General features: G+C 30.6%; 2 protein-coding genes across 2 annotated transcripts; one reads left to right on the top strand and one right to left on the bottom strand.

Moving 5' to 3' along the window:
- The first annotated feature begins 217 nt into the window (after positions 1–217).
- On the top strand, positions 218–2,638 carry LOC131941398 (TM2 domain-containing protein CG10795). Its single transcript, XM_059300649.1, has 6 exons — positions 218–681; positions 1,196–1,275; positions 1,423–1,504; positions 1,937–2,028; positions 2,212–2,285; positions 2,423–2,638. Exons 1-6 carry the CDS (start codon positions 527–529, stop codon positions 2,525–2,527), a joined length of 588 nt encoding a protein of 195 aa, XP_059156632.1. The 5' UTR covers positions 218–526; the 3' UTR covers positions 2,528–2,638.
- Positions 2,639–2,771: 133 nt separating this feature from the next.
- On the bottom strand, positions 2,772–13,228 carry LOC131941389 (trifunctional enzyme subunit alpha, mitochondrial). Its single transcript, XM_059300637.1, has 23 exons — positions 13,123–13,228; positions 11,977–12,021; positions 11,729–11,796; positions 11,313–11,446; positions 11,075–11,213; positions 10,031–10,150; positions 9,086–9,188; positions 8,761–8,830; positions 8,593–8,648; positions 8,287–8,405; positions 8,071–8,127; positions 7,810–7,919; positions 7,438–7,510; positions 7,221–7,318; positions 6,052–6,187; positions 5,691–5,777; positions 5,420–5,507; positions 4,900–5,021; positions 4,375–4,570; positions 4,140–4,251; positions 3,776–3,866; positions 3,597–3,651; positions 2,772–3,432 (listed from the first exon to the last, which is right to left on the bottom strand). Exons 1-23 carry the CDS (start codon positions 13,181–13,183, stop codon positions 3,287–3,289), a joined length of 2,286 nt encoding a protein of 761 aa, XP_059156620.1. The 5' UTR covers positions 13,184–13,228; the 3' UTR covers positions 2,772–3,286.
- Between the last annotated feature and the right edge of the window lie 582 nt (positions 13,229–13,810).

Genomic DNA, 13,810 nt, shown 5'->3' with positions numbered 1-13,810 from the left:
ATACGACAGTGTTTAATACATAGAACTATTTATTTTTGTTAAATAATACTATAATTAAATAGGTTAAAATTTTTTAATTTTTATGATGTAAGTCATCTTTTATCTTGCGTATTGCAAAGTATTAATCAGAAACGTATTAGATTATCTATAAAGTTTTGGAGCACTATTTTTTATGCAAATAAACTTCCGTAATCTAAAGTTGAAGTGAATCGGTTCAATGTTTTGATCGCACTAGGCTTTTATCTTGCGTATTGCAAAGTATTAATCAGAAACGTATTAGATTATCTATAAAGTTTTGGAGCACTATTTTTTATGCAAATAAACTTCCGTAATCTAAAGTTGAAGTGAATCGGTTCAATGTTTTGATCGCACTAGGCTTAGATGAGTAAAATCAAAACTGAGGATCTAAATCTTTGGGCTTAGATCCTGTTTCTTACAATGGTCATTAGGTCTAGCTTCAGACCTGCCTAGTTTCAGCAACAATCTCTTTTGATAAAAAATGTAAATATCGAACAGTCTAATCAATATGACTCTCACCACAATGAAGAGAAACTTACCTGCACTTTTTAGATTGTTTGTTACAGTTTTGTTGTCAGTTAGTGTGGTACTCCCTTTCGTATTTCAAACTTTGGCAGAAGAAATAGTGGAATCTAAGAAATGTAAAGATTTATTACTTGGACAGTATCCTTTCTAGAAGCTATATTTAAATAGACTGTACTTTATATAAAAAAAATTCTGTTGTCTACTTTTAATTTAACAAAATCTTAGAGAGCCTAACTAAGTAAAATGTTTTATTATTTCGCAGTGCCTTGCAAGCGATCTTACTTTTTAAAAATACAGAATATAAAACTGATTAATATTGGGAATAATATTCAATAGGGCCTACTACAAAACATAACTAATAGGGTGTTGGGAAATTGCGAGACGCGAGAAGGGCATTATCTTATTATCGACTGCCTATGTTTTCTTGTCTGTAGGTGAAACATCTCAACACTCTCAAGGGGTCACTTTGAGGCCACATGAGTTTATTTAAGATATCATCATGCCTATAACATACATCGTAACATAAAACAATAGTTATTCAAGATCGTTTATAAATACATTAATAATTAATAAGGTACTAAATAAGGTTGATGCTGTAAATAGCACTATATTTATATCCTTCTAATGCAATTTTTCTTTAAAGTATGTAAAGATATTTATGTGCAGAGCCTGAGATAGACCCAGATACACAACAACCCAGAGGATGTTCAAAAGATAAAAAAGTGGCAAATGGTGATTTGAGATTTATAAATAATTTCATAACATTATTCTAGCAGCTCTAAAAACTAGTGTACAACATTTTAAAATAATATGTAACCAAAATGTGTAGTTTGCATTAATGTTGAAATCAGAGTTAATCTTGATTCTCAATTTTTTCAGTCACATGTAAAACAGCACCAGAGGTTGTGTGTGATGGAAGCACAAATGTTACGTTTCAGCTTGAAGTTCCTTGCAAGTGGACGTAAGTTTGAGTTAAAAAATAGGTAGTTTGCTTAAAGGCTTGTAGTAATTAACTTTCAAATAATTTTGATAGAGTAAAATAGTCTCAGTTAGTAGTGTACTTTTCATCTCAGTAAAAACCTTTTTGTGTCAGTATATTATAAGTTGTAAGTTATTATTTAGCTGTGATATATGTCTCACATTGTAAAAAATTGAGAGTATAGGAACACAGTTAATTTTACCTGTCAAGAGACTTTTAGACAAAATGTCCTTTGTCATAATAAAAGTTACTGTTATTTTATATTTCGTTTGACTTAATTAAATGAAAGTGTAAGATATGCTAAGAAGAGAATAATTATTTCTTGAAGTAGAAAACTTGGTATAGTTTATAATTGATTATTGAACATCTAATTTGTTTTAATATGTAGCTGAAAAATTACTCCTGTAATTTCAGAAATGGACACTCATTTGAAACTGCATTACTGCTGTCTGTTTTTTTAGGAATGTTTGGTGTTGATAGATTTTACTTAGGCTACCCAGCTATTGGTAAGATTAATTTAATTAGATAATTTGATTATTGTTATCCAGTCATTTAAAAACAAAAATTAATTATTTTACCTAAGTATTCGTAGATTAAAAAAATATATTTATTGCATTAAGTTTCCTTATTTCATTTTGCAATAGTCCTGCTAAAAGTAGTTTGATTTCTGTAAAATTGTTTGCATTTAGGTCTCTTGAAGTTTGCCACACTGGGTTTTATGTTTTTAGGGCAACTAATAGATATTTTACTAATTGCAACTCAGGTAAGTTATTCTTTCATTTTGTATATGGTTCATGAAGCTTTTTTGTCTCAACTATAGATATACTTAACTGTTTTCTAAATAATAGAAAAGTTATTGCTTTTTTAATTGCATTAGTTAATGGAATGTTCTGTTTACAGGTGCTAGGTCCTTCTGATGGATCTTCATATGTTTTGGATTATTACGGGGCAGCAACTGCTAGAATAATTAAAGACAATGACACTTATTTATTCCCTGGTGACTGATACTTGTATATCAGATTATCTGTTTATGTAATTTATATGTACTTTTTTTGGTTGTCATCTGAATAATAGTTTATGCATGTTAACTTGGAGTTAAAATGTTTTCTTCATATATATAATAAATAGAAATAAAAATTGCCTTTTTTGTTGTTGACACTACTTGCCAAATAGTCTTCACATGTAAGTTTCCATCAAAATGTATTTTCCATTAATTATAGTTCAAATTATCCAAACCAACTCATTCAAGTAATTTGGTAAAATTTAATGACAATTTAATTTGTTCTGTTTTATTTGTATGAGTGAATACATAATTTTCAACATTCATCATAATTTTAACAGAGAAATGAAGTATGTACAAAAGACCTCTGTTAGTAAAAATAAATATTAATTGTGATTTATTTACCTAAAAAACTAACAACTACAAAACTTCAACTGAAGGGAATTATGTAATGAACATTTTACAGAAAACTTTCAAATTGTTATATTAAATTGCAGTCCAAGGATGAAAATCATTATGGCACATCACATAAAAAAAGTATAACACATCTGTCATGGTCCAATATGGTTTACACTGGTATCAGTTAAATCACAAATTTGACATCACAAACAAAATCAATACATTTTCATTTAAATAGATCACACACTTATTAAATAAATCCAATGGAATTTACAAAACAGAATGCAAGCCACTTAATCCCACGTATCACAGGTAGTAGGACTTGTGTACACTAAGAGTTCATTTTAATGTAGGTCAAATGTAACTTATTGATGGAATTTTTTGCTAGGGTCTTTAGCATAGTCTTTAAGGAGCTGGCAGGGTTCGAAAGGCACACCGAAAATTTCCCGGTATCTGTTCATGCGATCCACAAAAGATTTGGCACCGTTGATATCGATATAACGGAAAGGACCTGCAAAAAAAAAAAAAATTATTTTTATTGGTGTAGATGAGAATGTGGTTCACACGTCCACTTTAACAAACGTAGTTAAGACATCCAGAGGCCAATAATTATTTTCAAACTGAGATGACCAATCAAATAAAAGCCTAGAACAACATTGAATTATGTCCACTCACCACCAAGGAAAGGAGGGAATCCAAGGCCAAATACTGCCCCAACATCACCATCCACCTATTTAGAAAAAAAATATTTAAGAATTAAATTGTTCTGGCAATGTTCAGTTATTGGTTGGAAGTCAGTTTAACAAAATAAATTGGTTTTGAGAGAAATAATAAAAACAAATCATTAAATTTACTGGATTTGCTAGGATTCCTTCCTGAAGGCAAAGAACGGCTTCATTGATGAATCTGAACAGGAGACGGTACTTGATGTCTTCATCAGTCAATCTAAAACAAAATAATTTTTGCTTTTAAATGTTGAAGTAATACAATTTAATTTATTTTCTAGATCCTAATAGATTTTCGCAGCTTACATTTTAATATATTAAGTTGTTGCTTAAAATATAAAGTGCATGTTAACAGGCTGAACTCAGAGTTAACAGGTAATTCTTCATTATGTTAAAGATAATCTCCTCCAATAATACAATTAAAAATAAAGAAAAGAATTTTAAAAAAGTCTAAACCTCATAAACCTCAAAATCCCCCAAAAATGTAACATACCCTGGACTAGGTGCTACTGCAAAATTCTTGAGCAGATCAAGAGCCCCTTGATTTTCTGGTTTACTTTTACTTCCTACGTCATACTGGAACCACCCTTTACCACTTTTGCGGCCTAAAATTGATACAGAATTTGTATAGAGTTAATAAATGCAGGGAATAAGCTTTAGACATGATAAATACAATATTTAGAAAATATTTACATCAAAACAATACAACGAATGTGTAATTTAGTTACCTAAAAATCCATTCGACACCATGGCTTTGAGCAGCTCTGGATCTCCACCTTTAAATCTGTCTTTAAAAATCTTCCCAAGATCCTCTGCAACATGTGCGGCTACATCAACACCTACTTCATCAATGAGTGTAGCAACACCCACAGGAAACCCTGCATCCTTTGCTAATGAATCTAACTTTGAAGGTGCAACTCCTTCCTATTTAGAAAAACAAATGAAAATTCAATTTAAGTTGTCAGCACTTAAATAACAAAAAATAAATCACTTAAATTTATTAGTAGTAGAAGGCAATAATATCTTTTTAAAATGAAAACAGATTGATTAAAAAAAACCAATTCTTTGTATTTAAAAAAGTTAAGAAAAACAACATAGTGATAGTTTTTATCATTAGTGATTAATTCTAATGTGCTGGATGTAATTATAGTAATTGGAGACCAAGAAATGGAATCTACTTAAAACAAATAAGAGAGTTTATAAATTTGAAACAGAGTAAGAAAAGAATATTTCAAAGTTGGAAAAATCCTTGCCTGTAACACCCTAATTGCCTCAGACAAAATTGGGGCCAGTATTCTCGTGGTATAAAAGCCTGGACCATCTTTGACAGTGATAACAACTTTACCTTGTCTTAAACCCACATCAACAGCAGATGCTTAAAAAAGAAAAGGCTATTATTAGAATTCAAAACAAAAAATAAAAATACTTTTTGCACAAAAACCTTGCACAAATAAGAGGATTTGAATTTTAAAAGACTGATTTTAGCAATAATGCAATCAACGTTAAAGCCAAAATAAATTTATGGGACTTTATTTGTTGTAAATATTTTTTTTAAAACCAATTTAATCCATTACATTTTTTTTTTAGTAATTTGTGATGAAACTAGGGTTAGCAATCTTTTTGGCTTTTAAGAGCTATTTGAAGTTTATTTAAATAAAAATGTAAGTGTTAGTAAATCTTCATTATTTAAATTTAGAACTGGTATCAGTTTCTTCCCCATTGTGTATTAACACCTAATACAAAAGAGGCACATGCATATATTAACTAGTGTACCTGCTGTATCTTTAGAGGTTTGTTCTGTGGTGATGATCTCAAGAAGTTGCATTTTATCAACAGGAGAGAAGTAGTGCATGCCAATTACCTAGTGTCAAGGAGACACATTAATTTAGTGTATATATATATATATATATATATATATATATATATATATATATATATATATACACACACGATATAAATATATTTTAATTTTTTTTTTTAAAATCTAACGATTTAATACATTTCAATTAAATATAATATCAAACTTTGAAAAGATAAAAAAAACCTTTTCTGGCCTTGCACTGGCTTGAGCTACTAGTGTAATAGGCAGTGCTGAAGTGTTGGAGGCAAATATACAGTCTGGTCTTATAACCTACAGAAATATATTTATTTTCACCTCAGTATCAAAAAGGCAATTACACAATTGCTTACATATTTAACAAAAATAAAGTTAACTCATTATAATGCTTATGCCCAATAACAACCTTATTATAATTTATAAATATTACAATTGTTTATAAATAACTAAGTTGATTTTTATCACATGTAATTTTCTAATACTAAGACCTTAATCTTTTTACAAGAAATTCTAGAATGACTTATGACGTGTAGGAACGTGAGTAAAACGTCAAGAAGCAAAGGCTCACCTGCTCCACTTCTTTAATGACTTTGTGTTTAATGTTGATGTCCTCAAAAACAGCTTCTATTACCATGTCACAAGTCTTGAATCTGTCGTAATTCAAAGTGGCATCCAAGTTGGAAAAGATGACATCTCTCTCCAGACTGAAAATAAAGAATTTAACAATGAAAAGTTATGAGCAAAATAAATTTTTAGACTGAATGTATTTACTTAAGGAAAAAAAAATTAAAACCAAAGTAAAGCATTAAATAAAGTTGTAGGCTGAATTTAAAAAAATGCTAACTAATATAAAAAAAACCCAGCATTCACATATTCAAGGGTACATGTTATGCATAGTGATGGCAATAAGAAATGTAGGTTACGTAAGATAAAAGAGACTCTTTCCCATAGTTGAAATTATAAGCAAAAAAAGTTGGGGAATTCAATTTAGTCAAGTCTTTAAAGGCATAGTAAAGCCATAATGTACTGATGCTTTCTGTTTAGTTTGTTTGTACAACACTTACACTTGATTAAAAATCGAGGTGTCTGTGTGGAAGGGAATGCTTTCAGCCCAGTCTCCCCAAGACCTTAGGCTAGGCTGCATGCAATATTTATGAGCATGATCTGCAAGAGGCTCTAATTCTTATGCTAATGTGTAACTGAGAGGTGAGAGTCCAGTCACAATTGGGATTATATTTATTGCATACTTTTTAAAAATGTGATTTGTTCACTTTTAGGAAAATTATTTAATAACATGAAATTTGAATAATATTAAATGATTATTAATAACAAATGCAGTCTGTGAATCTAAACAGTTGATACCCATCCCATCAAGACCTTTGTTTATTTTTTTACATTAATTAAAATTAGTAATTGGAAACGAGCTAAGTTAATTACTAGTTAATTAGTTAGGGAAATTATTGATGTTACAGAACAATCAGATCTTTATGCGGCATGTATTTTCATTCATCCATACTCAGATGATGAACTAAAAATAACAACAAACATAGAGGATGAGAAAAACCAGGACATGTGTAGTGCTGTTTTGTAAACATAGGCATGCACAGTGGAACAAAAATATTGCCTCGATGGAAGTAAATATTTCCTTACCATTACCCATGCCTATCCCCTATCAGCCTACTAAAATGTTTAATCCTTACAATATTAAATGTTAAAATAATAAAAATTGAGACCTACCCTGAAATCTTCTTCCTCTTAACAGCCCCATCAAGTCCTTTTTGCACCTGATCCTGTCCCTTTGCTAGACCACCCATAGACATATCTTTAAGCAGAACCTAAACCAGCACAATTTTATAAAGTGTAAACATTTCATGAGACACTGAAACTTTCTAGGTATATCTATGGATATAAATTGTAAAAAAATAAAGGAAAATAGTTCAAATAAAGAGCTTACCTTCATGCCTTTATCAATAGAAACCTGTGCAATACCAGCCCCCATCAAACCTGCTCCTAGAATTCCTATTGTGCTGAAAGTTAAAATTTGACAACATATGTACATCCTTTTTTGGAAATGTTGTCAGAAGCAGTAAAAACCTTTTAAAGAAATATGTAAAGAGAATAATCCGTCACCCATCTAGTGTATCTGAAACTGCCTCTATTTTACACCAATCAATATTTTTTTTAGAAATTAACATGAGTTTTTCCTTATTATGTTTTTTAATCTTTAAATATATTATTTTAAAAAAAAACATGAAAAATTTAAGTTTGGTTATAAAAATATTCTGACAAAAGAAATAATAAAAAAAAAGAGTTGGGGAAAACTTACTTGACTTTTTTCTCTGGTTTCCCAAATGGGTTTTTCTTGCAAGCTGTCTGCCCATGGAATAAACCAATCAAAGCTTTGGATTCTGGTGTCATTGCAAGAGATCCAAAACCCTGCAAAAAAACGTTTTTAAATGGTGACAAGCGAACATGTCAATGCCTAACTTATTTTACTTTCATAGAAATACTTAATACTTTTCCATAAAAAGCATTTTAAAAATATGAAATAAAGACGTCTGAAATGAAAGAAGAATCACTGATTTACCTCTGCCTCTGCAGGAAATCCAGCAGCTGGGCCTTTATCAATGCCTGTCCTAACAACCTATAGATCACATGATGGAAATAATGTTACACAAATTACTAATAGTTTTGATTAAAGAAAATTAATTTAACCTCAGTATTTAACATTTGAATTAAAATAATATTAACTCAGCCTACAGCCATACAAAACTAAACTAATCCACAATATAATCATGCATACCTCAAGAATTTTAAGCGGGGCTGGATAAAGTCCTCTAGATAATTTCATAACTTGGGCTTTTGCTTTATTAAATACAAAGTTTTTTCCAAAGTCGTATTTCATGAGGATATCCATAACCTCTGTAAAAGGAAAACAAACCCTATTAATCAATGGCCTTTTAAAATGAACCTTACTATTCTCAAAGAACAAAACAAGCAAATAACTTAAGAGGATATTGGGTGAAAATCTGAACTTATATAAAAAAAGAAAACTTGTATTTAATAGTCAGAAAAACATTTTTTTCAAAAAAGTTGAAAGTAAACTTACTATCTTGGAGTCCTTTCTTCCTGGGTGCCCTCTTCAAAGAGCCATTGGCTAAATCTCTAAGAAAATTAACTTTCACTTAATTATGGGTATTTGGAAAAATAAACTTTTTTAAAAATGCATCATAATTTAAAAAAAAAAGTTGTAAGTAATATCAAAAGAAAATATTACCTTGCAGACTGAATGGCTATGTCTTCTAAGTAGTTTAAGGTTGTAGTGTCGGCATCAACTAATCCAGGGCCTGCAGAAAAAAACAACACATTGTATTTAGAACAAAGTTCAAATGAAAGTACGATTTTTAACTTCTAGTCTGAAAGAAAACATAGGATAAAAACATTGTATTTACTATTAGAAAACAGTTCAAATAAAAGTATGATTTTTAACATCTAGTCTGAAACAAAATATAGGATGAAAACATTAAAAAAAGATATGATTTAAAAACCATAATCAGCATCTAACAAAGAAAGATAAAAACCAAGAATGTTAAAGGGCTTACCTAATGGTTCTATGGTCATGTCCACTAAGCCCATCTTTTTGGCTTTACTTGGCTTGATTGTTTTGCCAGTCAGCATCATATCTAATGCATCAGGTACGGATACCTAGACATTTTTTAAAAGAAAATATTATATTATTAGAACAAACATGGGCAATTTTACATGTTTGTTTAAGGTCTCAGTTTTCTGTGAGTTTGTGGTCAAATTCTATAATGCAGTTTTGATACATTTCTAAGAGAGTCATCTATTTCAATCTTTCCACATAAGTTCATTTCCAATGTCAATTTAAAATTATCTCATTTTCAATGTAATTAAGATATTAAGTCATTTTATCTTGCTCTGTGGTGTCTGTCTAAGAGCAGTCTTTGCTCTCATTTCCCTCTCTGTGCCTAATGACTACTGTCAGTGGTCATTGTTATTCTTTTGAACAAAAATGAATAACTCCTTATTTGTGATGGTATTTGGCCAGAACATTAAATTGGTCATTAAAAATTTAATTAGAGGTTACTGTAATCAATAACAAAAGGGGAGATAACTAGTTAGTGGCATCACATCAAGTGAGCTGGGGTTTACTTAGAATGTTTACAATTCTGAAAAAAAGTTAATAAAGGGCAAATAATACTTGTTTTTTATACATCAGATATTAGTGACATAAGGCAACCAGGAAGAAAGTTAAGTTTGGTTTAGTCATGAGAGAGGGGTGTCAACTCAAGAATGAACTAATTGGAAAGAATTAATAAAATACCAATTTTTTTTTTTAAAAATACACACAAGTTCTGACACTTACTTTTACATATTTGAATACTAAAAGTATAAAAGAAAATTATTAAAGTTAAAGAAAAGAATGTTTATTTTCTTATTTCGATTACGCTTAGTAAAAAGTTTTTAAAAATACATATTCCTTTCATTAAAAAAAGAGATGGTTAAGTAAAGGATGTGCCAATTACCAGTTTAGGGAGTCGCTGTGTTCCACCTGCACCAGGTAACAACCCAAGCATAACTTCAGGTAATCCTAATCCAGTCTTTTTGTCATTCACTGCTATTCTATAATGACAGGCTTGAGCTAACTAATTTTTAGGGAAAAAAATGTTTAAAAAATTTAGGTGAATTGAGTTGCAATAACTTCATTAATTTGCATGTAGAAATGAAAACAAAAAACAAGCCAAAAGAAATTACTATTTTGTGCATTCCTGTTTAACTACAAATTGAGTATGAAATATTTAAAAACAAATCAGCAATGAGTGACATTTATTTCTTACTCGGCATAAACCAACAACACAATTCAGCACCTGTTAATACCATTCATCCATCACTGTGACTCTACAGTGCACAAATGGATTTTTTAGCTTATTTCACAACTTTCTTACACTACTTGTCTGCTGTCTTCTTCCATGGATCCTAAACATTAGAGGTCTGTCTCTACAACTCTGAGTTTAGAGCTGCCTTTTGGTCATTCCACTTTGGTGTTTTGGTCATACACCACTTTGACCCATTTTTGACTTGACATTTTTTCCAGACAATCAAACCATTGCAGTCTTTCTTTTTTAATTTATGTGATTACTGAAGGGTCCTTATACATTTGAAATATCTCTTGGTTGCTTTGTAACTCAGACAAAGCTAGTCCCAAGCTGAGTTAAAAAAGGAGGTGGGTCAAGCATGGGGCTAACCACACATCTTAATAGAACACCATACTAGAGAAACTGCAAGTAGTACATCAGCCCAATGTCAGTTTAGTTGCGGAGGTTCCTCTTTTGGAAGTGGTCATCATACAAACTAGCAACTTAAACATGCCAAACTAATGAGAGCCAGCCAAAATAAAGTGTGTTGGAAAAGTGTAGCTACAGCCATGTGCTTTATCATAGCTTCACAGGCTTAGGTCAAACTGGTTGATTGGTATTCTCGTTAATCAATTCCGTAAAGCATTAATCAACAACCAGCAGACAAGAGTAAGACATCTAAGAAATATATTGTGAGATGTAACAAATTCTTACTTCACATCCTCCTCCAAGACAATTTCCCATGATGGCTGCCACAAATGGTTTCTTGCTACTGGCTATCTTCTGGAAGGCAGCCTGGCCTTTAGTCGACAACTCCGTAACTTCTTTTTTTGTCTTGCACCTGGCAATCATACTAGTAGGAGAGAAATTTAAATTATTTGATAAAAATGACTGAAAGGATTGAAGCCTTAAAAAAATAACATATTTGTCATTAAGTGGTAATAAAATTTACTTTATGTCAGCTCCTGCTATGAAAGACCCCGGTTTCTTCGAGATAAGAACTGCTGCCTTGACGCTATCATTGCTCTTTACTTGTTGTATTACATCCTCAAACTCACTTTGCATTTCAACAGACAAGGTATTTACCTACAGATGTAAATATATTTCTAATAATTATTTTATCCCTTTAAAAAAATGCAAACATTTATACAATTAACTGAATTTACAGAATAATTTTCAAATTAAAAAGGTGTTTTAGTTAAATTACTTGAAACAATGAACACAGCTAATTTTTACTGTATTACCATCCCTGGCTATAACACTAAAAGCATTACATTACATTACAGTAACATATTCTATATCATATTATATTGTCGAACCATAATGCACAAAAGACATTTTTAAAATCTCATCTTGTTTTACACTTACCTTTGCATCAGGGTTATCAAATCTAACAACGGCTACATCTTTTTTCACTTCAACATTTACATACTTTCCTGGAAAATTTTGAAAGACAAAGCAATAAAACAGGAATAAACTACAACTATATCTAGTTGTACTTGTAGACATTGGAATTGGATAGATCGTTCTGAGATAATAAAATAAAGCCAATGTATGAGATAACCTGATAAAAATTTTACTATAGAAATAGACAAATTATTTTCTCAAATGCTCACCGTTCATTACAGACGAAGTAGACAACAGCCTGGTTATGATATTCCCTAATGAGACAAGAATAAAAGCCATTATGAATTTAGTGTTTATTTAACGTTTGCATAAAAAAGATTTTGTATATATTTTGTACTGTGGAATGCAAACAGTCTATAAAATGCCTGTACTGCCACTCTTTCTTATGGTTATATAAATATAAAGGCCTATATGTAGGCCTACTAGTTCGTTTGAGGAAGGGGGGAAGGTACTGGGTGACACCCTACTTACTTAGCTATGCCAATGGTGAAAGCATTCACTATGTCAGCGCAATGGTTTTTTAAAGTATTAATTAAGCCTTCAGTAATAGGTCTGCAGTCTACTGATCTATTTTAATTTTGGAAACTTTCAGCTAACTGTGAGCAACAACAAAAACAATTTAATAATTTATTAAAAACATACAAGACCTAGATCTAGAGAGAGTCAAAGCTCTGCTTTTTTTCTTTCATTAGCATACTATTATTGCTATTTAGTTTGTCTTAGTAATTATTAGTTAGATCTAGATCTATAATAACTGTTACAGCCCCCCTAAAGCCGGCCTAAAATGATAAAATTGTTTGTAGGCCAATATTATTGACTGAAAATTATAAAATTAATATTAATTAGGCCTAACAGTAACATTGTTGGTTTCAAATGAGTGAAATAGGCTTACTCCTAAGCTTTCATAATAATGAAAAATAATATTAAATAACGTAATCTGGAATGAATAGTCATGTCCTTAATCTAATGACTAGGGGTTACAAGTTTCAAAGTCCAAACTTTGGACTCAAGTGTTCTAAATCTTACATTAAATTTATTAATTTATTTAAGGCTAAAAGAAATAAGATAGGCCTACTTAGCTAATAGTAAAATTGATGTAGAATTTAATATTTATTAGATTCTGCATGAAATTAAAAAACTGCTCTGAATTAGAAAGTGCTTAACAAAATTTTCAAACGTTTTGAGTTGAAAAAAAAAGTTGTCAAAAAAAAAATCAGTCACCATCGCGTCTCCAAATCATTCACAAGTCGTTTAATTATTAATTAAATACATTTTGTGGCTGTAGCGCAGATGATAAACTATTTAACACATGTAAGAATCTATATTGTTAATTTTTCAATTGGTTAATAAAATACCTCTGGTAAATGCTTTGGACTGAAGTCCAGAGTAATGGCCTAGCCTTAGGAAACCAGCCATGTTGAGGTTTCTTCTAATCTAACAGTAAATGAACCTTGATCCCAGATTTGTTTTCTTTAAAAAAAAAAACTAGAATCAGGAGAGATAACTAGAAAAAAAAATCCAGCTGACAAAATCACCGTAGCAGTAGCAGGGGCGGAACTACAGTGCCGCCAGACCCCGCAATGCGGGGGGGCCCACGCCATTTAGGGGCCCAGAGCCGACCATAATACACATTTTTTTAGTTAAAAAAAATTAAATTTTCTTTCACTTTTGACTTGATGGTTGTTTTGTAAAAAATTAGCTGCGGTTGGATTATCTTTATTCTATAGACACCACCCCACGCTCTTGTATATTCTTTTTCCCTTTGTTTTTAAACCACTGTGAAAGCCGAGTCTTTCTCTTACCATTAAACTTATCAAAGATAAACAAATGTTCAAACCACTTCCATGACTTATTTCCCTTTTTTTTAAAATAGTCAAATAGGGGTGATCATAAGCTCCTTTTAATAGATTTGTACTAAACAAATTAAAAAGCAATTAATTCTATTAATTATTATATTTTTAATATGTATTTACTAAATAATGACAATGAATAAAAAAGGCAATGTATTAAATCAATATTTAAAAAAATAATAATATAAATAAA

Source organism: Physella acuta, unplaced genomic scaffold (genome assembly GCF_028476545.2).
Source record: "Physella acuta isolate Inbredline_101_S28 unplaced genomic scaffold, ASM2847654v3 ptg000028l, whole genome shotgun sequence".
Taxonomy (NCBI): domain Eukaryota; kingdom Metazoa; phylum Mollusca; class Gastropoda; family Physidae; genus Physella; species Physella acuta.
Note: the sequence above shows the minus strand (reverse complement) of the source record. Positions and strands in the feature narration are given on the sequence as shown.

Bases quoted from the DNA above. Each gene is read 5' to 3' on its own strand.
- LOC131941389 (XM_059300637.1), bottom strand. From the start codon at position 13,183: ATGGCTGGTTTCCTAAGGCTAGGCCATTACTCTGGACTTCAGTCCAAA. The intron at 8,128-8,286 runs GTATGCATGATT...TGTGATCTATAG, and splicing joins CCCCGCTTAAAATTCTTGAG to GTTGTTAGGACAGGCATTGA. The intron at 3,867-4,139 runs GTATGTTACATT...ATTTTGTTTTAG, and splicing joins GCAGTAGCACCTAGTCCAGG to ATTGACTGATGAAGACATCA.
- LOC131941398 (XM_059300649.1), top strand. From the start codon at position 527: ATGACTCTCACCACAATGAAGAGAAACTTACCTGCACTTTTTAGATTG. The intron at 682-1,195 runs GTATCCTTTCTA...AAGTATGTAAAG, and splicing joins AAAGATTTATTACTTGGACA to ATATTTATGTGCAGAGCCTG. The intron at 2,029-2,211 runs GTAAGATTAATT...GTTTGCATTTAG, and splicing joins CTTAGGCTACCCAGCTATTG to GTCTCTTGAAGTTTGCCACA.